Raw genomic sequence first — 25,577 nt, 5'->3', positions numbered from 1 at the left:
TTTAACAGGACATCTTGATTTATTTTGAATTCAAGATTTAAGTCTCAAGAAATGGGCCTTACATACATCCACGTGCAATATCCACCGCAGTGTTTGCTTCTTGAGACAAAATGCATGCATATTAAAATGGTTTCTTTTTTTACACTTAGTTCTGGCCAGTAAGCACAGTCGACTGCATCATTACTTCAAACCAAGATGCATTAGTTTTCTTATAGGAGCAGGTCCTCCCCAGTAGCCCCTAAGGAGAAGGGGGGGAAAAAAAAGTCTTAGCCAGTGTATGCTACATAAATTAGATAGCTACCACAACAGCAGGTAAAAATACAGTACTTCAAATTTTCTTTCAAGGAGCAGGGGTTTTGGGGATAGTTTCATGGTTTTACTACTAGTTTGCATTTAGATGAGCAGAAACATATGGAAGAGTTCTAAGAGCACAATGGGGTTTTGCTGTGGTAACATTATTTCCAGCCCTGATTTGGGGAAAACTATTCTTGTGACAGCATAAAATGCCTAGAATGGTCAAAGACAGACAAACAGTCTCACTCTTAATGAGAAAGTGGGAATGTTTAAACTGTTTGGGCTGACAAATCCAGCAATACTAGATGGTGATGGAATAAAAAGCCAGAAGTGTTCTGATGTACTGTGGCTTAAAATGAGATTATTCAACGAGTTGCAAAGGTATTATAGGTGTGTTATTAATAGGGTCACCGCAGGAGCCAAAACTCATTTGTATATATTGGAATACTTACTTTAGTAGTCCGTTCCAATAAAGAAAAGGCATTAGATCAGCTTTCATGTAGTACATGAGCCGTCTCTCCTTACTCTGGTCAATGGGAAATGTTTCCAGAGGCTGAGCATTGTAGTCAAATTCTGCTAGAATCACACTATTATAGCCCGTTACAATGGGACAGGAAGTGTATCCATCATACTACAATGAAAGGCATTTTTTCATAATAATGTACAGTTTGCACAAAAAGAAAGTGATACAAGCAAGCTATGACAATGGGATTTATCAAAAAAAATTTCAAAATGAATTTTGAGGTTGTGAAAGATTCCAGCACAAGTGACACTAGAAACTGAGCTTTTCAAAACAGATACCAATACAAGTTTCTCTATAATGCTGTACCAATAGGCCTCAGCCTTGACCTAGAACAGAAATCATTCAATCCTTCTGAGGCTGCCAAAAATGTTGCAGAGTCAATGACAGTATTGTGGCTGTGTGGAGATGTAACTACTTTCCCTCCCTCTGAACTTGAGCCAATAGTCACTAGACAGGAGCTTCTGTTCTCCCTTGTGCAAAAGTGTAATTTGAAAAGTGGCACATTCAAAACTCATGAAGAAAGGATCTACTTTTCCAGTCCAATATGAAAGTATCCTGTTGATCTCAGAGACCAAGAATTTAGCATGATTCAAAGAGGGATAGGACATTTTTATGGCTAGCAAGTGTATTCGGAGAGATATAGCTAATGCTAACAAATCTTGGGAGGGATATTAAATCTCAGTCTCAAAGGTACAACCCAATTTCTGTTTAGGGTTCTCAGGGCAAATTATTTGGTGGCGGCTACTTTCATACTATTTCCTAAAATACTTTAGGGAATTTTTTTATTATTTTTATATATATATATATATATATATATATATATATATATATATGCATATTTATGTCTAAGAGTATGTTTACACTACAGCGTTTTTATGTCCACACTGCAATCATGTTGAGGAGGAGGAGGAGGGAAGAGGAGGTTTTTTCCGACACTGGTAAACCTGACTGAGGAAGAAGCCTTTTTCCGAAAGAGCTCTTTCGGAAAAAGGTGTGTGGGGATGGGGAAGAGGGAGTTCTTTTGAAAGAAGAGGAAAAAGCACAGGTGGTGTCCTGGTGGCCACTTCATCCATAGTAATCACAGCTTAAATGCGAGAGTGTCCATTGAGCGTGGATGCTCTTTCAAAAAAGCAGATGGCTTTTTTGATGCATTTTTGCTGTGTAGACACTCTGGGAAGAAGGTTTTTTCAGAAGATCTTTCGGAAAAGCTTCTTCCGAAAGAAGCCTGCAGTCCAGACATAGCCTAAGTCATTGTAATTTATTTATTCCTATTTCATAAGTCTGTTGTGGAAAAAAAAATACAAGTATCACTTTTCACAGCAGACTTATTCCACTGAAGCAAGCCTGGAGACAAATTGAGCCCTGGATGGAAGGAGAAGCAGTGGGAGAAAAGAGCCTGAAGCCCCATTGACTGGGGGATATTGTCCTAAGCTACATGAGCAGAGGACTGGAGCCCAAACCAGTGGCCAGTCTGCGCCAACCTGTAATCCTAGGGCTGAAGCCCATAAGTGAGCTCCACTACTCCTGGAAAGGTGGGGAGCTCCTGCTCCTCCAACATTGCGTCCCATGTGTCTCCAGAAAGGGGAGATAGGACCTGATAGCTCCTGGTTGCCAGGGCCACCAATGCTAGAGCAGTGTATCCAGGAACAACAGGGAGGGGGAGAGGCTGCTGCTTTGCCTCCCCCGCCCAGTCTTCCAAAAGTCAGCCCAGGAAGCTGTAGCCACAAGAGAAGCTCCTAGTGGCCACATTTTTCAACTGTAAAGCGCCCAGCATGAGAGGCCCCCTTATTTGGTTTGCCTTTAGGCACTACGTATAGAGAACAGAATGAGACCAACTATGTGCAGAAGGGAGATGCGGTTTAACAGCTGCCTACAGTGGGCATCTGGCACTTTCCTTTGAAGCATTGGCAGCTGGTCACAAATCTTCGAAAATGCAATGGGCATTTCTTTGACTTTGTTTTCCAACATCAATTTGTTTAACAAAAAATAAAATTGTAAATGCTACTAGAACAAGGCACTCCACTGCTCAGACTTCTCCCCCGGGGAGAAAGTTGTAGAGCAAAACAATAGTTGTGTAGTCACACTGCTTAATGCACTGCTGGTTAGCAGGTAGTACATTGAGTGGTTTAAGACTACAATTATTGGTCAGTGCAGACAACTTTTCGTCGTCTTCCTACTTAGTCAGCAAAGCCAGTGTATCCTTGGGGCTAGACTAGGTTTTGTACAGGGAGGTGAAAATTTAAGGTTAAACTGTCAATTTGTAAAGGGTCTTGCTTTCGTCCACCTCCCCTGGTACTGTGCAGCTTGCTGGCCTTTAAATACAAAAAACAAAACTCATCTGATATGAGAATCTTGTATAAACACTCGTTAGTTTTAAGTCCCCTCAACTACTTTTAGTTTTCTTGGATTCTCTATAATCTTTACACATTTCCCCATAGGATTATCATAATGTTGGCTTCAGGGTAACTGACAACGTTCTGAATTTACAATTAACTTTCTTCCTTCAATACCTTTCTTTAGAAAATAATTAAAAAAAATTCAGGATCAAAGAATTGTGACTAGATGGAGGCGAGAACGATATTGTCTGTTCCTTTGCATCGGCTAATGTTGACATGAGGACAATGCTTTCTACCCACTTTATATAAAAAACTACTGTTAGAGAATAATTCTAATAAGGCAATTTCTTAAATAAAATACCTTTTTAGTTGGCAATTGGTTCTTCATTACCAAAGAAATTGTTTTATCTAGCACTGCAGACTGGGCAGCTACATAAGAGATAAAAAGTCAGTTATACAACTTCGGTTACATTGCAGCTGAAGCATTTTCCTGCTACAAATAGTATTTGCACTGTAATATGATAGTACATGGAAACAGTACCATCCAGTTTAATACAAATAATTAAGTTTTTTAAAAGTTGTATATTTTCCAGTATAATTATCTAGTTGGATTTAGTTTTCTCTCATTATTCCCACAACAAATATTGGTGCATGTTTGTGAAGTTTGAACTTCCTATTTGGAGAAACAGGAGGGGGGAGTTTTTCATTTCCAAAATGGTTTTTGAAGCTGTATGCTAAAGTTCCATCAGGCTGATATGTTAAAAAGGGAGCTGTGACAAGCTATAGCAACATTGTCTACGCTGGGTTTAGTTTGATACATCATTCATTTTAGGGGCACATTTTTCTTATACCAATAAATACAGTTTTTGTAGCCTTAAACCATTATTGTATTTCCATATTCTACAACCACAGTATTTTACATTCATATTTCAGCCATGATAGGCACAGGCCTAACATGTATTTTGTACAGTTCATATTCTGTACTTGCAGTCACTGACCATGGGATCATTTGCTTATGACAGTCTGAGCACTCAGATAGCATATGCATGTACTTTGAGACACATTACAAAGAGTTGCATGACTGAAGGATGGAGTAGATGACAGTCATGTTCATTTTTCATAGCTTATCGTACTCCATGTCAGTGCCAGAAGGACAAATGAAAACATGGATCAGAGCTGTGGGATACCACAGTTCTGAAATTACATACACAGTTGAAATGTGTTATCTGTAGGCCATATTGTAAGTATCAGGAAACTGTTAAAATGGGCTTGTAATGATTCCTTTGTTAAAAGTTTCTCTCTTACCACAAGGCTTAAGTCTGTTTTTTCCAAAATGGAACATGCACATGTAACTTTTTTTGGTAATTTTTTTTAAATGCTAAAGGGGACACTGAACTACTATACCGATAGCTGCAGCTGTTTTTGATGTTGGAAGATTGGTGCAGTCTCCAAGACCAAACACATTATGGTATTTTTTGTGTTGCAGAATTTCCTTATCTATGTCTAACCAGCCAGCTGTATCTGAAACGGGACTGTTCATGAGTACATCAGGCGGTCCCATAGGTGGTGTGACATGAAGCATTTCATACTGGGCACAGAAAGAAACAAAAACAGCTAAATAAATGAATTCAATGAACAAGATTAAAACACATACCTTTATTATAGCAGGTCAGATCTGGGGAGGGGGAAGTTTAAACAGTGAGGGAGACAAGGCTCTTTAGCCTTGTTACAGTCAAATGTAAGGTTCAGCTTAGTATTTCTGAGTACATCTTTGCTATGTCCTTAAAGCCTGGTAGCCAGTTACTGAGTAGCTGTGCTACTGAAAAAATTGTAGTCATAGCTGAACTTCCTCTCACCATTCAACCCCACTGAGTGTGAAGATCCTGCTCAGAGGTCTAAGAGGGAAGATTGCCAGTTTAAACTGGGATAGCCTGTTTTTGTTTGTGTTTGAAGTTACTCAGTTTTCTGTATACTCAAATATATTTGGGAGGTGAAGAGGAAATCTCAGTTGATAGTTTAGGGAAAAAAAGGGGGGGGGGAGAAATGTAAGACCCAACTGAAAGCTTTTCCCTTACTGACCTGATAAACCTCAGTCTCTCCAGGTTTGTCCAAATTCTCAAATACAGCTTCTTGTTTGTCTGCTCGAACCTCAATGAGATTATGTTTGTAGTTAACAGTAATATTCCTATCCTTAATTATCTCCAGCAATTTATTGGCATACTTTTCTACAGCAAAAATGGATCCAAGTGAAGTATTGAAGATGATGTTGGCTTTGGCTCGTTTTCCTGTCTGGATAGAAAAATTAATTTAGCAGCAAACAGAGCACAAAAGTAGTAGAACTGGATAGAAACACTTGTAAATGAGTGCATACTGTTTAGCTGCAGCTGTTTTAAATTTTCTGATGTTACACATTTTAACTGAATGATTGGAGCTGAATCATTTCAACATTTGATCCCTTCAGTTATCTTGTCAGAAACTAGGTAAGGTTGGTTCTTTGGTTGAGAGCTCCTAGGAATACATTGATGCCACATGAAGTGTGGTAGCGATCCATCATTGGGTATCACCATTGAGTACTAAGTAAGTGTCCTAGCATAGAATTAAGGAGCATAGCGTTTTGAATGACATGCAAAACAGAGGGTTTAAATCGGGGGGGGGGGGGGGAGACCCTCAGGCCCAGGGGCCACATGTGGCCCCCAGCTTGCCTGGATCTGGCCCTCAAGGCTCAGGGATCTCCCTCCCCCCACCCCCCCACACACACTGGGGGAGCCCATGCCAGTGCTCCAGCCCCATGCCACCCACCCACAGGACTGGAGCACACAATCTATTAGGTTCTGATGTACGAGGGGAATGCGAGGAATGCCTTTTTCCTTCTCCCTTGTGTGCAGCCTCCCCCCCTCCGCCAGCCTGATTTTTCTGTAGGTCAGCAGCCTCTGACCCAAAAAAGGTTCCCCGCCCCTTGTTTAAATACTTACCTATTAAAGTTCCCCTGCTGGCACTGTTTGCTAGAATGCTAACCCTTGTGTTTTGGCCAGACTCCTACTTGGTCATTTCATTCTGTCTACACAGATTCCCCTTGTACTTTCAATTGGGTACAATCATATTCTTTGCTTCACTTCCTAAGCTGTGTGGCACATTTTAATAGCTAGTGCATTTAAGTGGCTTCTGTCAGCAGAATGTGTGTAGGATTCCAAGAGCAGGGTACATTCCTTAGGATGAAAAGTGTTATAAAAATACAGGGTTATTCATTATTGGTGTTTTAAACCTTTGTTTATATATTACAGGCCAGATCCTGGTCCTGTGATAGCTCCTTTGGTGCCAGATCCTGGTCCTGTGATAGCTCCTTTGGTGCCATAAAGCTTACTTGGCTAGCCACTGAGTACTCCCACAGCATAGGAAAGTCACCATCTAGCACAGAGCTAGAGAACTTGACACCATGTCTCCCTCCAAGCCAACGTAAATGAGTGGAAAGGAGTGTGGTTATCCCCTGCTGCACTCAGTCTGGCTCCCCGGAATAGAAGGCCTTGGACTGCTGAAAGTTACATTGGGGAATGAACTGGCTCTCTGCTGGCTACAGCATCAGGGAGCCACAATGGTGGCTTAGAGCAGGGTTTCCCAAACTATGGGCCACGGCCCGATACCGGGCCGTGAAAAAAAATACCGGGCCTCAGCATGGCTGCTGGGAGGGGAGCAGAGCGGGGCGGGCTGGGAGGAGGTGGGGGAGGAGGGAACAGGCTGCCGGGAAGCAGAGTTGGGGCAGCGGGGCTGTCCCATGGAGATCTGGGCAGGCATGCGGGCAGCCGGCGAATGCAGGGCTGGGGGCAGCGGGTGCTGTCCCATGGAGATCTGGGCAGGCGTGCGGGCAGCCAGCGAATGCAGGGCTGGGGGCAGCGGGTGCTGTCCTGCGGAGATCCGGGCATGTGGGCGGGCGGCAGGGCTGTCCCACAGAGATCTGGGGGGGCGGCCGGCAGAAGCAGGGTTGGGGGTAGCGGGGCTGTCCGGCGGCAGTGATCAGAGAAGGCAAGCGGCGGAACCAGGGCTGGACAGGAGCCGGGGGAGGCTGGCTGAGGGAAGATCAGGAGGAGGAGGACGACGGGAGAATCAGCTGCCGCAAGCAGGGCTGGATGGGGGCAGCGAGGCTGGTCGGGGCAGGACGGAGGGGAGGGGGGTCTGACCAGGGGAGATTGGTGGGGGTGCGGGGAACTGGCTGCCGGAAGCAGGGCTGGACTGGAGAGATTGGGAGGAGGAGGGAGGGGAAATTGGACTGACCTGGGCACATGCAAACCCTGGCAGACCAGTGAGTCTGGCCGGGGATTCCCCTCCCCCAACATACCCTCCCTCGAGTAGTTGTGAACTGTCTGGCAGGTAGGCACACAGAGGCAGCGTGAGAACATCTACCAGCCAGGCAGTTCACAGCTAAGGACTGACTGATACACCTAATTATAATAAAACTTACCTAATTAGAAAATACCAGGCATTTTATGTCTGGTAATTTCTCAATTTTTCCTGGACAAAACATTCAAATACCGGACTGTCCGGTACAAAACCGGACACCTGGCAATCCTACCCTTCCTTGCACCCTCCCTCTTAGCCAGATACCCTACCCCCAATCTGCTCCTGCTTCCGCCTCCTGAAGTGCTCCTGCTCCTGAAGTGCTCCTGCGGCACCGGGTCCCCCAAGCCCTGGCACAAGCTGGATGGAGTATGCAGCCAGGTGAAACACTGAAAATTTATTCATTTTTCATTAATATGGTTTTATATTTTTGGGCTGCAAGAGACAGTACAAAAAAAAAACAGGTTCAACTAAAGTAAAAGTTTGGGAAGCCCTGATCTAGCCAGCTTTCTATCCATCGTACAGTCCCATGTATTCAATTCATATTCCCTTAACTTGCTGGCAAGAATATTGTGGGTGACTGTATCAAAAGCTTTGTTAACGCTGGCACTGGAGGCTTTGGGAGGACCAGAAAAAACTTATTTGAATATTCATCATTTGCTTAATGAATATGCAAATGAATGTTACCAGTCCTCCAAAAGCTCGTGAATGGATTTATTGGTCCTTGTGTCAAAAAGTTTGGGAACCCCCGGCTTAGAGCATCCTGTTTTCAGCTGCAGTGAGCCCTGATGGTTAGTTTCATAGCAATAGCAACTCAGAGAAGTTAATCTGCAAACCAGTTACATTTTTAATGTAAGTCACAACATCTTTTTCACCTCCAGGCTTATTTCTGTCAAAATTTCAACATGGTCCCCATAAAGTAAATATGATCTCCAGCATTGTTAGCGGGCATCAGTAGGGAGGTGATGAAATACGTACCTTTCTTAGATAGGCCTCTGACAAGTACATGATTTTCTGAGGAGCCCCTCCACATTTCACTGGAGTGTTTGGATAAGTGAAAATGGCATTTCCTTCCTTGAAGTCTTGCAAAGCCTTCCACGTTTTCTCTACTGTATGGACTGAATAATTGGAACCTATTTTAGGATAATTAAAACCCTCAGGCAAACCTTTGATCTAAAACAAAAGAAAACAAGACTTATTAAAAAAATCTAGGTAGAACAAATCGATGTAAAATGTTTCCTCTTCAGATATTTTGTAATCTAGAACATAGAGCATTTGGGAAACTAAACTTTTAGCTAATGGTAGATCTCTTCCACTACACCTTAGTTTTTAAAAAGGGCTCTGTGAGGGGGCAGTTCTCCAAAGTGAGTGTTTGTGAAAATTAGCTGTATAAAGTAAAAAGCCCAATATTATAACAGTTGTAATCATAAACATTGCCAGCAGAGTGCGTTTGTGTTATATAAAATATTGTAGCACTGGGCTAGTGCATAGTGAGAGCATGGAAGTAAAGAGGACTGACTTGTTTTCACTGTCCAAAGTGACTGAAGTGTAATAGTAAACACAACAGCTTAAGGAAATTTTATTTTTCAAAATATTTGTCATCTGATGGCTATATGTAGCAGAACTTAAGACCTCTTGGGCAGTTTAAAAGTAGACTATTTGTATCCCGAAACATCTCTCATCATTGCTTTATTTGAGCAGCAATTTACCCTCAGGACACTCTTACAAGGAAGGGAATTATGCCCTGATTACAGTTAAGTAGGGCCCTACCAATTTTACAGCCATGTAAGGCATGTCATGCAGTGTGAAATCTGATGTCTCCTTGTTCTTAGAAGCACCCCAGCAAAGGGAGTGTCTAGCTCCAAGTGGACAGGGAAGGGACAGAACGGAAGCTTTTGCAGGTAGAGTAGAAGTGGGCAAAAGGGCCTCCACAGGCTGGATTTGGCCTACCAAGCGAGTTGATCCAGCCCGCGGAGGCCTTACTGCAGTCAGGAAAAGTACCCACGAGCAGCCATTCAGAGTAAGAGCAAGTATTGTCCCTCCCAGGACAGCAAGGACTAGCAGCTTAGAGCCTATGTCTGCGGCACTGCAGAATGGAGAACTGGGTTTGGTCCTGGAACCTCCTGCAACTGCAGGAAGTTCTGGGATTGCTGCCTTGCAGCACAAAAAGTTACACATGTGCACCAATGTTTGCAGCACTAAGCCCTACGCTACAGTGAACATACATGTCATTTTGACTTGTAACCAAGTTCTGGTACTATTTGTAGTGCATTAGGTTATGCCCACATACAAATATTTGCAGAATGGGATCTAGCAGGACCAGTCTTGTAGGCTTTAATGAGACAGTCTTTCTATTAAGTCATCACTATTCTTGTCTGTCTATCACAGGAGTCTCAACTTTCCCTCCTGCACACGTGCTGGCTGTCCCTGCCAGCTCCTGCAAGGGTGCGCACACATTCTCTGCCGCCTGGCTCCCCCAATGAGGCAGGTAGCCCACCATCTCCTACACACAAGCCCGCCTGCCTCTGTGCCGCCAGCTCCGGGTTTCAGCCCCTCAGCAGCCTGCTGACCCACTCCCGCCCCTCCTCGGCAGGCTGCCCCCAGCAGCTTTGGCTCACAGACCCCTCAGCAGGCCACCCCCGCAACCTCCTGCACCTAGACCATCTGCCTCCGTACTGTGTGGTTCACAGCCTACCTTGCTTTGTGCGCGGCTCATGGCCCCCCTGGCAGACCGCCCCTGCCAGCTCAGGTTCCCACCACCCCCACCTCTGGCAACCCACCAACCAGCTTCCCCCCCCCTCCCCCGGCAGGCCACCCCCAGCACCCCGACCTCACCTCCTCCTGCACCCTCCCTGCCTGCCTCCATGCCATGTGGCTCCCAGCCTACCTGGCTTCGCACCGCACAGCTTGTGGTCCCCTCAGCAGGCAACCCCTGCCAGTCCAGGCTCCCAGCCCTGCCCCCCTTGCTAGGCCACAAATAAGAGAAAGGTTGGATGGCTAAGTATAGTTTCAAAATGCTAGCCATGCAATCTCTCTCCTAAATTGGTAGCTGAAAACTTTATTTTAATCATTTGATTATTTAAAAACCTAAATAGTTTGAGATCTAGCTATAAACAAGATTCAACAAGTGGTGACTGGTTTTAACCACACTCCACTGTCCCTGGGTATCCATTGTACATGTCGTTATCAGGTTGTGCCACAGAACCATTGACACACACTGAATAGTATTCAGTTTGGTTTCAGACTAGAACTAATCTACGGAGGAGGTAGTTTACTTAAGATAAGCAACAAGCTGCTTCTCACTCAAAAGTGATTATTCAAATAAATTGTTTCCACTGTGCTTTGAAGAACCACAGCTCCACTGAGTATCATTTATCACAGTGTCACCCAGGCTTAGGAGAGCATTACATGTAGATTACATATATACCTCCCACACCAATATCTATAGGCTCAACACTTTAGACTGTACTTGCCTGTTACAATGTAATGATTTAAGAGAAAGTGGCACTGGAAAAAGTACCTGTGCTAGATTTGCCACCAGTACCAGTTGGACTACTGCAGCCTAACACTACCACATTCCAAGTTCCAGAATAGGTTCCATCGTACCCCTCCCCCTACACACACCCCAGCAGGAACTGCCCCTAATCAATGTCACACTTGGGAGATCCTGCCAGTCTGTCATGCCTGGCCCATGGTAAGTAGGGTGGCAGGCAGCTGCACCAGTTGCAAATCTTCTTCAGGAAGAAATTCTATTAGCATGGACCAGAAGGGTTGGTAATACTGATGAAGCTAGGCTCCCAATCAAGCAAATCACTGGACCTTGAGAGCTCTTGCAGTCATACATTTTATTGATTCAGCCAGCCAAGAGTTATTTCTATATGTAATACATTGTGTACACCCATATGATCTCTGGAAAGGCACAATGAAGAAATAAGACAGCTTTGTCTTGGGATTAAAAAGGTGATTTATGTTTACTGGTATGAGAAGGGCCCCAAATTGGAGCCCATACTATTTAGTGCAATTTAAAGCATATACAAAGAGAAAGACCTGACTATTCATTCAAGAAAGCTATTATTGCAAAAACTAGTTACACTTTATATACTGTATTGAAAAGCCATTACATTTAGAGATCAAAGTAAACAGTGCAATTTCTATTACTGGTATTAATTGCATAATGTATTTGGTTTAAAGTGAATACCTTTTCGTAATGCAGCTGAAGTCCAAGGGCAACTATCAAATATTTGTAAGATATCTACAGTATAAAGAAAAAAAATACATTTTAGACAAATTAGCCTTTTGAGGCAATGTTCATTATTTAAAAAACCCTAATAACTAGGTAATAAAGCAGTATAAATTGAATGCTAAGGCATGAAATAAAGCATTCCATCACGATGAAAAATACTTTGAACATTCAAAAAATTTACTCCCTTGTTCAGCAAGGTGATTTCATATTTTTGCAGTATCCAATTTAACACATGCTGATACTTGCCACCTGGAGAGAAAACTATTGATCTGGAGGGTTTTTTGGTTGGTGGTTTAAAACCCACACACAGGCAATTGTTATAATACAATCAGTATAACAAGTATTTTCAAGATTTGTAGAATAGCATAGCATGTCATTGCCATGGCATCCTTACAGGATGGGAAATTCATTTTGTATTTATGGGAGCTCCATGGAGTGAGAAATCAGAAGCAAATTTTTCTGATACCATTTTAAGGCTCACCGATATTCATCATTGTCACTTACCTTTTTGTCATTTGCTAAATAGATGCAGTTCTTGTCTGGATCCAACTCTGTAACTCTAGATTTGATCCATTTTACACCTGAAGGAATCACACTCTCTGTTGGACGTCCAGAGGCTGCCAGCTGTTTTGCACCAGCACCAACCAATGTCCAGAGGGGTTGATAATAATGTTTCTGAAAGAAAGAACTCACATCTCCATTTACCTTCATTTAACAGAGGACAGTATTGCAGAGGTAAGCTACTGAGGCCCAGGGAAAGTAGGGAAAAAGTGTCTCATGATCCCCTAGAGATAGGGATATTGACTGCCTGTGGAGATAATTAGGAAGAGAAAGACTGACTGTGATACAGTGCATGAGACACGTAACCTTGGAATCCAAGAAAATACTTCATTTCTTAGAAGATAAACTTTCCAATCGTGTCACAAAGTTCATAAACACAAGGACAAGAATGACTGAGTAATTGCCCACCAATCAATTGATTGCATACCCTAGTCCTAAGGCAGGGTGTGAGTAAGGTGGCCATTAGGGATGTTAAATATTGGTTAACTGAATAGTCAATTAACCTCATGAATTCTTATCAGTTACTCGACTATTCTATGGTTCCCAAAGGGGGGGCGGGGGGGCTGGCAGCCAGTGCACTCTGGCCCCACTCCCAAGGAGACCCCTGCCACACCATGCTGCTGCCTCTATAGCAGAGGCAGCAACACAAAGTGCCAGGTGGGAGATGATCTACAAGGGGAGCCAGTTTAAAAACCAGCTCCCCTTGTGGGCTGGCTGCCTGCATGGAGTAGCAGGGGGCTCCTCGGGAGTGGGGCTGGAGTGCACTGGCTATATCAGAGGCAGCAGAACAGGGTAGCAGCAACCCCTGTCCAGGGTTGGGTCTGACTCCTGGGCCCAGTACAAGCCAGAACTGAGCTGGGCTGCCTGCCCACCTGGTTCTTAATACCCTTTAAATGCAGAGCCACAGCAGGTGTAGGTCCCAGACCCAGTGTGAGCCAGGACTGAGCAGGGCTGCTGGCCAGCCTGCTAAAAACTTTACTGGCAGGGGAGAGGGGGAAATGCATGTAGTCTCTATAGCAGCGTTTCTTACACTTTTTAAATGGGGGATGCTTGCCCCTTTGAATCAAAGTTAGGGACACATTGCCTACACCTCCTGATCTCTAACCATAGATTCTGGTTACTATGCCCCGACTCTTGGGGTCAAGATGGACACATGACCAGAAGTAAAAGTAACCACCTCTAAGAACTTTTCCCACTATCCTCCTACCCACAGGTGATGAGTTTGGCCCCTACCAAACCCTCTCTTCTCTGGTGCTGGTCTCTCCCCTGCAGGTGGCTGCCCTTCTGCTTCACCCCAGAATCCCCTGGCACCTTCCCTTACCCCTGCACCTTCCTGGTGCTTCCTCCTTCCCTCACTGCCCCAGCCCCTTTCTCCCTGATGCCCATCTCCTCACCACCCTCTGCCCCAGTTTCTCTCATGCCCTCTGTGCTCTCACACGTGACTTGCTCCATCCCGCCTTCCTCATGCCCACCCCTCCTTTCAACCCTTCTCCCACTACCTTCCTCTCCCCTTGTTTCCTCTTGCCCCCCATGCTCTTCCCCTCTCCTCTCCCAGCATCACCCTGTCCCCTCCACCCTCCCACCCCCACTGACACCTCCCTTCCCTCCTCCTGCCCTTTTCCTCATTGTCTCCACTTGGCCGCCTGGCATCTGTCTCTCCTCCACCCTGTCCCTTGGTGCCTTCTCCTTTCTTCTCCTGCCCTGCCACCCTCCCCTCAGCACAAGCCCCTTCTTCTCCCACCCTCCTTCCCCCTAGTTCTCTCCAAGCCCCTTCCCCACTTTTTGCCTTCCAGTTTGCGGGGCTGGAGTCTGTGGTCGGGCTCCAGAAGTCCACGCAGCTCTGGCCCCAGCTGCTTCCAAGGCAGTACCGCTTGCCAGGCCTGGAGCTGGGCAGCCTGCAGTGCTAATGTTACTGCCACATTCCAGTCCCAGCACCAGCTTTGGCTCCCATTAGGAGGAGTGTGTGGGGGCACGGTGGAGGGGAGAAAGCCCCCACTCTCCCAGATCTGGTTTGTGGAGTGCGTCAGAGCGAGCGGGTCCATGCACTGCTGCTCCCCCAGCAGAGTAGGAAGTGGGGGAGGGGTGGGGGAAGAGAAAGGGCCATGCACAGAGCACACTGGCAGAGCCCGAATGTTCCCCACTCTGCAGCGCTCCAGCCGGGCTCTGCGTGGTCTCTGCCAGGACTCTGGTGGCAGCTCCCAGGAGCGGCTCACTGACTCCAACCAGTGTCCCTTTCCCTCCGGCAATGGTGGCAGCTGCCTGTGGATGAAGGAGGCCAGGCTGGCAGCACACAGAGGAGGCAGTCCCACAGCAGGAGGGAAGGACCACATGGTGGGGGGAGGGGCTTGCTCGGAGCTCTGGACACTGCACACCACCGGCAGCGACCCTGGCTGCCTGTGCAAAGCACCAAGGGAGCCACTTACATGCTGGGTGGAGGCAGGGAGTTGCTGCTGCACTGCACTAGTGCTGGGTGTCTTTAAATCTGGGACTGTCCCGGAAAAAGAAGGGACATATGGTCACCATATCTCTGCGGCCCACCTCCGACTGCCTTGTGGCACACTGGTGTGCCGCGGAACACAATTTCAGAAGCTTTTGCTATAGAGCAGCATTTATAGGTTAATGCTAATTGGTTAATCAACTACACTATTACATCCCTAGTGGCAATATGTCCCAATATTAATCAGGAGCATTGTCTTATGTAGGATGCCTATTAAACTCGATCCCTCCCCCTCAAAAAACCACCTCCACTCCATCTTAATTTCCCCTACACTTGCTAGCTGCTTACCCTAAGTGCGAGGCACCTGCCTTCCTCTCTGGAACAACATGATGTTGCTTTTTGAAAATCTGAACCTTCACCTAGAATGCATGTCAAAGGAGCTGTATAGAAAGATACATGCTTTGTAAATGTTGCAACATGCCCCATGGCTAAAGGCAATTTTTATGGTGTATTACACAGTATTTTCCTGCTGGTAGGCTTGGGTTGGTAATTCTCAATTGCATAACGGAGGGAAGGAAGGAAGGAGAAAGAACACACGTAAACCATCCTCAAGTAAGGAAAGCCAGTACTGCTCTCTACATTTAAAAGGATTTTTACCTCATTTGGTTCAACAACAGCCACATTTTCAGCTCCCACTTTCCGCCTCAGCCGAGAGCTCATGGTGATTCCACCGCTGCCGCCGCCCAGCACCAGCACTTCATAGTAATCCTTAGCAGCACACCTGGCTGCAGTGTGTAGTTGGTAATAGCTCATTTTATGCACACCTGGTCTAGGCATGTGTACAAAAGAATGGACACAGAAGCAGGTGGATACCACTCCCATGTTTAACATCTTCAGTAAATGTGAATCTACAAGATAAGGAAAGGCATTGGTGAGAATAAACGAGGGACTACATGTGCTATGGGAATTAATTATGGTTGGTTGGTAGTGGATTCTAGAGTTCACGGTAATTGACTGTGTTTTAAATATAAGCACCACCAGAGCATAGGATAGGTGCTCACAGAAGAAAGAGTTACTCATCTTGTGCAGTAACGGTGGTTCTTCGAGATGTGTCCCCGTGGGTGTTACACTCTGGGTGCTGGTGCGTCCAGCACCCAGAGTGGAGCACCTACCGGGACCACTCAAAGAAGAATGTACATTTTTTAACCAAAATAAATAAAAGCTTACAAGCATTTTATTTCTTCTTACTCTACTCGGACTTCACAAGCAGCTATTCCAAGAATTTCTGCTTTTATGGTGCATTTGGAATTTGTGTGTTGCTAACAACTCATGCAGAAGAAATGAAAGACTCTCAGCTTGGGTCTTGGTGATGAAGAAAGCACATGGAAATCAGTGGAACAACATGGCCCTTAACTGTAAGGCCCTAAACTGATTATGTATTTTTAAAGAGAGATTCACTTCCCTGTCTACAATCTCTTTATACCATCTAGGTCTGCAAGTTAGACATGGAGTGTTATCAGATACAGAGTTCATATCATTGCCCATCCACTCTTGAACCGATTAGAATAAATGTCACAGCAAGTTACAAAGCATTACCAAGATATATCTGATCTTTTATTGCAGTTAAAGTCATGTATATTGATACTGGGTTAACAGCAGAAAAAAGCCCACTGTGAGAATTCTCTATAAGAACTATTAACAGGTATATCTGCTAAATGAGGGGAAAAACCCCACTTTTTGCCTGTTCAATAGTTTAATCATTTATAACTTCAATTTACTTTTTTTCCCTCTGCATATTAGAATAGCAAAATGTTTCCTACTAAACCACACTGTTACTGGTGACAATCTTGTCAACTCCTATAATTTTAATCATAACGATTCATAAAGTTTTTAAGTATATCCTCAGCTCCTCAAGTCATGTCATTAGATGAAAATCTATATGTTGAGTTTCTCATGTTCTGGAAACAGAATATGCTTAACAGGGCATCCTATCAGGAAACTATAGAATTCAGGGTTTCCCTGTAATCCTCCATGGCACGGCTTGGAGAGAACAGGAATTGCCACTCCCAGGCAATTTACTTTAAGGCTTAAAACAAACTGTCTGCCTTGCTTAGGTACTTCGTTTACCTTATAAAATTGATACTTGTGCCAGAGCCACAGGAAACAGTCCTGTAAAATAAAAATTAGGTTTATTCTTCAAGTGAACCTCTCACTTGGCTACGTCTAGATTACACAGAAAGACTGTTCTGTGTCCAGGGAACGCATTTGTTCTGCCTTTTTTTTTTTTTGTGCAGAAGAGCAAACATGCTCTTTTGAAAGTCCCTGTAGTCCTTGTTCCGGGAACTTCCAAAAGAGGGTTTTTTCCCCTGACATTTGGCCCAGTCTAAATGGGCCAAATGTCAGAAAAACCTTTTCTGACAAAAGAATCAGAAAAAAGAGCAACAGTGTAGACCTAGCCTTGGAGGCCTGAAAATTTTCTGCAGATTCCTAAAATAAACCACCCATTTAGTAACTATGTAGTCCCTGAAATCTCCAAACCAAGGTTGACAGTATTTAAACTGAAAATCTGAGACAGGATTTTGTCAGCCATGGGGAAACATCCCTTTCCTTCAAAAAAGTAGGATATTTTCAAGGGCAAATATCTATCCTTCCTAGAAAACACTGCAAATTAATATTTCTCTTGCAGACTATGATTGGATCAGTATGCCAATTCAAAGCATTTAAAAACCATGGAGAGAGTATCACTTTGTTTTTAATTTGTTTTCTGCAGTATTCACGATGTGGGCATACCATAGATTTATACAGATGCAATAAGATATTCTGTCTTATTCTCTGTCTCTTACTCAATGATTCCCAACATTGTTTGCTTTTTTGACTGCCATTGCACATTGAGTAGATGTTTTCAGAAAGCTATCTACAATGGCTCCAAGATCTTTCTCTTGAATAGTAACAGCTAAAAAACCCCAAATGTTTTTAGGATGCTTGTACACAAGGGCTACGTCTAGATTTCATCCCTTTTCCGAAAAAGGGATGCAAATTAGACGTATCGCAATTGCTAATGAAGCGGGGATTTAAATCTCCCCCTCTTCATTAGCATAAAAATGGCTGCCGCTTTTTTTCGGCACAGAGCTTTGCCGGAAAAAAGCGCCAGTCTAGACACGGATCTTGCGGAAAATAAAGCCTTTTCCAAAAGATCCCTTATCCCTCTTAAAATAAGGGTTACGGGATCTTTCGGAAAAGGCTTTATTTTCCCGAAAGATCCGCATCTAGACGGGCGCTTTTTTCCGGCAAAGCTCCGTGCCGAAAAAAGCGGCAGCTATTTTTATGCTAATGAAACAGGGGAAGATTTAAATCCCCGCTTCATTAGCAATTGCGATATGTCTAATTTCTGCACCTTAGAGCAAATCGCCTAGTAAAAGAAACTACTCATTGCTTTGTAGCTGTCACTCTCAGAAAAATGAATATTTATTTTAACAATGCTTTTAGTAAGGTTTTAGAATCTCTTTTCCCGCTGTCATTTTGCTGACATGTACTTTGATATTTACTCAAATACAGCACAAAAACTTAGGTCAGAGCCAGACTGACACCCATCTACTAAAACTTCATTTCTGGTAAACTATACTATCATGGTACTAACCAAGTGTTTAAATATGATTGGCATGTTCTCCTGCAAATGTTTTTCCTCCAGATTTTTGGAATCTTAAAACACTAAATGTCCCTTAAAGCTTAATTATGCTGCTGAGGTACCATAATAAATGTGTTTCCCCGGCACAGTCTGTATTTTGTGTCCCAATTTTAAATTAGGCAAATCAAAAACGCAAATGACGCAGGGATTTAAATATCCCATGCTTCATTTGCATGTTCACATCTGAGCACTTTTTCAAAAAAGGGTTTTTTGAAAGTGAAAGCACAGTCTAGATGCAGTTCTTTCAAAAAACCCTTTTTTGAAAAAACCCGTACTCATTTTTTCTCCTAGGAGTACTGGTTCTTTCAAAAAAGGGTTTGCTCCCCCCCCCCCCCCCCCCAAAAGAACCGCATCTGGACTGCGCTTTCACTTTCAAAAATTTTTTTCCAAAAAGTGGTCAGACCCAAATATAGCATGGGATATTTAAATCCACGCTTCAGTTGCACTTTATTTGCCTAATTACATTCCTCTTTCGAAAGAGAATGTAGTCTAGATATAGCCTTAGAGATGCTAGTTCACGTGACTGATGGATTGTGTCTGCACTGCTTAAATAATTCCCAGCTTTTGGAATGCCCTCACCACCCCCAGAAGACAGTTTATGCTAAACTGCCATAAAAAGTTCCTGTTTGAAAACCTCTACTGGTGAGCTCAGACTGTATGAATAGTTAAAGGACAGTGAGTTTTCAGGTCTTGAGAGGAGCAGAAAGGGGCAATTTGCCTGTGGTTAATATTCATAATTTTAGTTATCACAACTGCGAGAAATGGACTTTATTGGTCAACAGAAAAGTCACTCTTTGTTCTAAGGATTGCAAGTGTCACAAGTACTACGGAGGAAAAGGGGTTTGTTACTGAATGGGCCTTCTGAAGGCTACAGCATGCCAACTCCTATCTCCCAAACCATTACATGCCATGGTTCCCTCAAGTTGCTCCAATTCAATGACTCCACTCCTGGCCACCCAAAAATCTTAACATTAGGGCCTATTTCTGTAGCCTGACAAGGTTTGCTATCAACACAGAGGTAGGCTTTTAGTATTTCAGCAACTGGTTTTCAGGGGAACTAGACCTAACAATCAAACCTGCAAAAAAATTGGCATAGATGAGCTAGGTGTTTTTATTACACACATGAGTAAATTGTATTATCAGTAGATCTCAACACACCTCACAAAGGTAGTCAGTATTGTTGGCCATATTTTATTGATATATGACTCAGTTTCCCAGAGACAAAGTGATTTTCCCAAGGTCACCCACCAGGCCAGCCACAGAGTCAAGACTAGAACTTTGCTCTTCTGAATCCTAATCCAGTGCTCTATCCACTAAACAACACTGTTCAAATTAAAGTGATCAAAACCTTGCTGGCATGGGACTTTTTTTTGTGGGGGAGGGGGAGGTTCCTTTTGTTTTGAATTCAACTCCTGATTTACAAAACCTCTGCTCCAATAACTGTTGTGGTATGGTAGTCTCACAGACCTCTGAAGAACTACTCCCACCAACGTCATGCACAGGAGCAGAGATTTACAGGATTGGGCCCCAACAGCTCTGCCTTCCATCAATTTGTAAGGCAAAAACATGGCCTATGAAACCTAAGTGGGTCAACTGCACAAATGCTATCTTAACAGTGAATCAAGGGGCACATTTACACTCATATATCAGCATATGCTAAACATGAAGTCTGCCCCTTGTAGACATTCAGCCATTTATTTAATAAGTATTCATCTCCACCAGCACCTCACATGTACTAGCTAATCCACCAAAGAGCTGACAACACTAAACAGCATGTTTGGTAGTAATTCAGTATCATGTAAACTGAGGTAGGTTCTTTAGGTTTCTCAACTTTTTTTATATTAGGGAAGGGACTGCCTTGCTGCCTTCCTAAACTGTGTAAGGGAAGTTGCAAGGATTGTACCAGGCCATGGCATGGTTATTGCAAAACCCTGCTTTAAAAGGAGCCCTATCTCAGGGCAGAGGAATATCGCCAGCAACAAACAGAACATACAAAATGCGAAAAATCATCATCAGAACAAAACTCCTGCCAACAGATTGGGTGGGCCCAGCAACACATCACAGAATAAATACTTCCAAAGCAAGCTGTAAAATCCGGGGATGACTACGCACCAGAAGAATTGGCTGTGCCCACAAAAGCTCATGATACTATTTGTATATTTGTGTTAGTCTCTAAAGTGCTCTAATGGTTTCTTAGGACCATTGGAGTTTTTTTTTTTAAGTTACTTTATGTAGGGCAACCAAGAGTCATGTAAAAAACAGCACATGTTCAAAGAGCCACACAATGAAGAGCCTGCTAGAAAGGAGGGCTCTCCACAGCTGGCCACAGATTAACACTGTTAAACCAGAATGCTGATTCTATAGGGTACACAGCTCAGATTACTGAATTGGACATGGGCACACTCCTATTATGAACATTCACTAATCTTGTGCATACTAAAACCTACCTCTCGGGGAGAGTTTTTCTATAGCATGGGTACTTACCCTAATCAACAGATCTCATCATACTATTTTGGGGAGGGGGAACGAAAGCGACAACGCTGCAAGGCTGAATAGAGCAACTTTCCCGGTTTTGCTAACTGACGGGGGGGGGGGGGGAGGAGAGAAGAGAGAGTGATTCGGAAGCTCTGGGCCACTCACAAAGTGTGTAAGTCTCACAGCCGCAAACTCCCATCGAGGCAGTGCACCAGGGCTCACAGATGACATGCAATGGCACCTCCAAGAACGAATCCAACCCAAACTGGCAGCCCTAGCCCGTTTGTTTCACAAGAAGTTACACTTCCCGTCATACTTTCGGAGCTCGGGCGGGGGGAGGAGGGAAGGGAAGAGAAGATGAATCCTGCAGCCCCAGCTAACACCCCCCCCCCCTTACTCAAAGTAGGCGTGACGTCCCAGCTGGCAGTCACTCGCTCTGCGCTGGTATCTTGGCCCAGGCACAGCGCGGCGCATGCCTCCGAGCGCCCTGCCCCAGGGGAAGGGCTTCTCCCTGCGAAGGCAGGCAACGACCTCAGCGGCTGCAGGGCTGGGCGAGGGGTCCGGCTCCACCCGGCCTGAGCGAAACGGGGCTCGACTCCGAGCCCGGCGAGGGCGAAGGGGTGTCGGGCAGCTCCACGTCTCTGCCCGGGCTTCGCTCTGCGCGCGGAGCGCCGCTGGGCAGCTGCCAATGAGCGGAGCCCTCCCCGGACCCACGTTCCTCCCGGGCAGCGGGTGCGACCGCCAGAGCGGGCAGACTCACTAGAAATGCCCCCGTTAGCCCGCGGCCGCTCCGCATGGGGCTGCGCAGCTGGGCGCTCTCGCTCACGGCTCGGCTACCCCCGCCCTGACCCCCGCGGCCGCTTGCCTGTTGCGCTGTAGGAGCCCTGAATGCGCGGCCCCACCGAGCTGCTGCTGCCGCTTCTCCGCCCACAGCGAGCGCTTCTTATTCGTGCGCAGCAGGCGCGATCAGCTGGGAGGGGCCGAGCCCAGGTGGGGCCCGGAGCTGTTGCACAACCGCGGCCGCGGCTCTGCCCAGAGCCCAACGGGCTCCCTGGCTCGGCCCAAGGGCGTTAGCAAGGAGCGGGACAGACGCACCGAAGCCAGGAGCAAGCCCGTCTCCTGCCTAGCGCTCAAGTGCTCTGGGATCCGCGGGGGCAGGCGCGAGCCATGGAGCCGCCAGCTGGAAGCAAGAATAATGCAGGGTCCCCTGCCAGGGCCTCCCTCCGCCTTTGAACGAGGCGCTCTCCAGTCCCGGGGCACGTGCCGCGGTGGGAAGGAGATCGCGAGCCAACTGCCCTGAAAGCTCCTGGGTCCTCAGCCCGGCCTGCTCTGTCTCAGCCCCGCGCAGGAGCTCAGCTCTGTGTAGCTCAAAAGCTTGTCTCTGTCAGCAGCAGAACTTGTTCCAGTGAAACCTTTACCAGTCCTCTCCCACCTTGTCGCTGGAAAGATAGTAATTCCCTGCATGCTGGTCCCCGGGGACTCATCGTCAACAGCATCTATGAGGAAAAGAATTCGTTTCCCCAGCACAAGGAGAGTTTGTGAATTAACTCCCCCCCTCCCCCCCCCCGTACCTGGGTTGTGGTTTCCCACGGGGCACTTTGCAGTCTTCACCAAATCATTTAAAATGGTATGGTAATTACGCTGATAAAAATGTTACAAGCAGTGGACGTACGCTAGCATGAAGACACCTGTTCTAGCAGTAGAGGGAAACTTCCAGCAGCAAGTTAGTGCTGCCTGAGGTGGCTGGCAGCTGTAGTGTCCCAGCAGGATTAGTGGGCAGGCTGCAGAGGGCATGACTGCTGTTTGGCTTTTAGACAGTACACTGTCTGGGCATCTGATTGGCTACAGTTGCACAGCTCCCTCACAAAGACTGGTCCCCTGACAAACTAGAAGTGAGGGCTAAGAATCTGTTCCTCATCTCTGTTTTGCCTTCCTAGGAAGTCCAAACGGTTCACCACAAATACACCAACTGGCCTGATGTTTTTATTACCCAATTGCACAGAAAAATTGGGTGATAATTAGGAAACATTGTTTTCAATTTAGTTAGGAATAGATGTGTTACATTTGCAACCACCTGTTTAATCTGAGATGCTGTCCCATAGGAGTATGTAATAATCTCCAAGGCCAGGGCTGTCATTTATTCCACTTTAACCCTAACTCCTCAGCGAGGAGAGCTCAGGGTCTGCACAGCTAAACATTTCTCAGCAATAGCTGTGAGATACAGTGTTCCAACACAAATAGTACCAGTCCATAATACAGATGTGGGGGAGGAAAGTATGTGTTATTTCCCATTCCTAAATGTGTCTGCTAGTGCACGTAAATCTAAGCTGTAATTGTGAGCTCCCCTGCACAGAGACTTTTCCTTCTAGTCTCTCTGGAAAGTGCCTAACAGAAAGCAAGCACTATCATAGACAGATAATAGGTAGATTTAGGAAATGGAGAAGAAAAGCCACTATAAATTACTAGTCATGTCTGATTTCTTCAATTCTTGTTTCTTTATAGAGAAATTTAAAATGTACTTCTTCCTTGAAGCCTCTAAATTGTATCACTCCCCCATAAAAAGTAGAACTAAGAGACAAATCAACAAAATATGTTCCCAAGCAGGCTATCCATGTCATCCTCTATCCACTTTGGAAGGTTAAAACGGCAGCAAACATTGGTGAGCAGAGAAGCTTCTCCGTGTGGGCAAAGAAGACCACATGAGGTGTATTTTATTTGTAGCTATTTTCCCTAAATTTATAGCTAGACTCAGGAGCAATTACAGAGATTGCCAGTAGCAAAACCACCATAACTACCACAGTTGAGTCACTTCCTTAACATAAATCACTTAGACTTTGACTGGAGTTTCTTCCATGGGAGCCACCCTATTCCCAGCAATAAAACAACTTGCATTTGAAACTGGTACATCCAAACCTGCACTTTAAGAATAATGAAAAATCATCAGTATCCTACATTTACTATAAGAAAAGATTAACTAACACATCTCTTTCCTATACCATCTATTAATCATTTAACAACCTAAAATTATAAATCAATACAAATTAACATCCAAGAAAACTCTACAATAAAAACCAAATCACTTTTATATGCATGTTTAATAAGCAAAGAGTTACCTAATCCAGAAGAAATTTCCTTTCATCTCTAACCATGTCATCCACATTATATAATGTGTGAAATGCTGTATCATTGAAAAGTAACAAACTGACAACAAATCTCAGACCAATTAATCTATTACAATTTCACTGATAAAACCAATTTTTACACAACTTTAAAACATCACTTACTGAGCTATTCAGAATGTATAATAAAAGTGGACTTGTTACAGGTTCTGAATCTGTTGAAATTAGAGATGTAAAGTCCTGGTTAACCTAACATTTAACCAACTAAGCAGGATGCAGGTGGGGGGGAGGGGAAGGGGGATGGACAGACTGCTTCAACCCACCTGGAGCAGACCCCAGCCCCATGGGGATCCCATTCCCAGCCCCACACTGGGGCTGGCTGATGGTTCCCAGCTCTCATGTGGGGGCTATAGTTGCCACTTGCTTGTGGCTCCCAGCCTCTTTCAGAGCAGCCCCTGCCTAAGAGGCACTCAGGCTCACTGCAGACAGAGGCTGCTCTGGATCCCCTCTATGGGGCACTTGGGCCTGCCACGGACAGAGGCTGCTCTGCACCAGAGCAGCCCCTGTCCACAGCGGGTCAGGCTCTCTGTGGACAGAGGCCTCTGCCTACGGGACAACTGGGCTCCCCGCAAACAGAGGTTGTTCCAGGTGAGAGCAGCCCCTGTCTGTGGTGGTCCCCTCGTGAGCTGGAGCAGCCCTCTCCCAGTGGCAGGTGGGGAGCTGCTCCAGTCCCCACTGATTACCAGTTAATTTTTCACATCCTTAGCTGAAACCCAGAAACATGCCATGAAACAGATGTATTTATATGTGTGACAGCTAGTTAATGTGTCTTAAAGCTACGTAACTCTCAGTTCTGAACTCAGCAAAATACAAAATCCCTGCTGCTGTGGAAATAGAGAAGGTTAAGCTGCCTGAGGATCTCTAACCTTATTACATATTTAAGCTTAGGGAAGGGCCTCAATTTCAAGTTCTGGCCCTGATTATTGAAACCCTAAAATCTACAATACATCCTATCTGTCCACATGCCAACCTGTATGATAATTGTACAGTATTTGCTGAAAAACAAATGTAGACAACACATTCTTGACATGGAGACTGTGGTTATTACATCATTTGAGAAAAGGAGCTATTAAAATCTCAGTGAAATCAATCATAATTAGTGAGAATAAATGAGAAAGCAGGGTAATCTCTGCACTAGAAGTGAACCACATCCACCCTGACTAAATTCACCTATTTAACACAGGTCCTACACTTGATAAGTAACTCCCTTCTCCTGATATGCTAGACCCCTCTGATACTTAAATTTCACAGTTACACATTGGGGTATTAGCTTAAAATTGCTGGCATCCTAGCACTCATGTAGCAAACAATGCCTTTTATATAGAATCATAGAAATGATCCAGTTCAATACTTAGCTGTCTTTTTAGTTAGAAAGTTGATCCTGATCTATAACCTAAATCTGCTCACTGCAGATTACCTCTTGTTTTGCTTTCTGTGGACATGGAGAAAAGTGATCATTATCCTCTTTATAACAGCCCTGAGCATATTTGAAGATTATCATCAATGTCTCCCATT

The 25,577-nt window shown here is 44.9% G+C and overlaps 1 protein-coding gene across 6 annotated transcripts; it reads right to left on the bottom strand.

Moving 5' to 3' along the window:
- Positions 1 to 22,577, bottom strand: SQOR (sulfide quinone oxidoreductase). Of its 6 annotated transcripts, XM_006135041.5 has the most exons (11): positions 21,749 to 21,931; positions 16,851 to 16,892; positions 15,381 to 15,631; positions 12,230 to 12,400; positions 11,681 to 11,734; positions 8,461 to 8,655; positions 5,233 to 5,442; positions 4,558 to 4,741; positions 3,515 to 3,582; positions 747 to 925; positions 1 to 238 (listed from the first exon to the last, which is right to left on the bottom strand). In XM_006135041.5, the coding sequence occupies exons 3-11, from the start codon at positions 15,612 to 15,614 to the stop codon at positions 181 to 183; spliced, it is 1,353 nt and encodes a 450-aa protein (XP_006135103.2). In that variant the 5' UTR covers positions 15,615 to 15,631; positions 16,851 to 16,892; positions 21,749 to 21,931; the 3' UTR covers positions 1 to 180. The 6 variants fall into 6 exon arrangements, with proteins under 6 accessions (XP_006135103.2, XP_075753275.2, XP_014434995.2 ...); XM_075897160.2 differs by lacking the exons at positions 16,851 to 16,892; positions 21,749 to 21,931 and adding an exon at positions 22,556 to 22,577; XM_014579509.4 differs by lacking the exon at positions 16,851 to 16,892 and having other exon boundaries at positions 21,644 to 21,932.
- Positions 22,578 to 25,577: the final 3,000 nt, after the last annotated feature.

Source organism: Pelodiscus sinensis, chromosome 14 (genome assembly GCF_052426305.1).
Source record: "Pelodiscus sinensis isolate ZL-2025 chromosome 14, ASM5242630v1, whole genome shotgun sequence".
In the NCBI taxonomy this organism is placed as follows: domain Eukaryota; kingdom Metazoa; phylum Chordata; order Testudines; family Trionychidae; genus Pelodiscus; species Pelodiscus sinensis.
The sequence above is the reverse complement of the archived record's forward strand: the minus strand, read 5'-3'. Positions and strand labels throughout refer to the sequence as shown.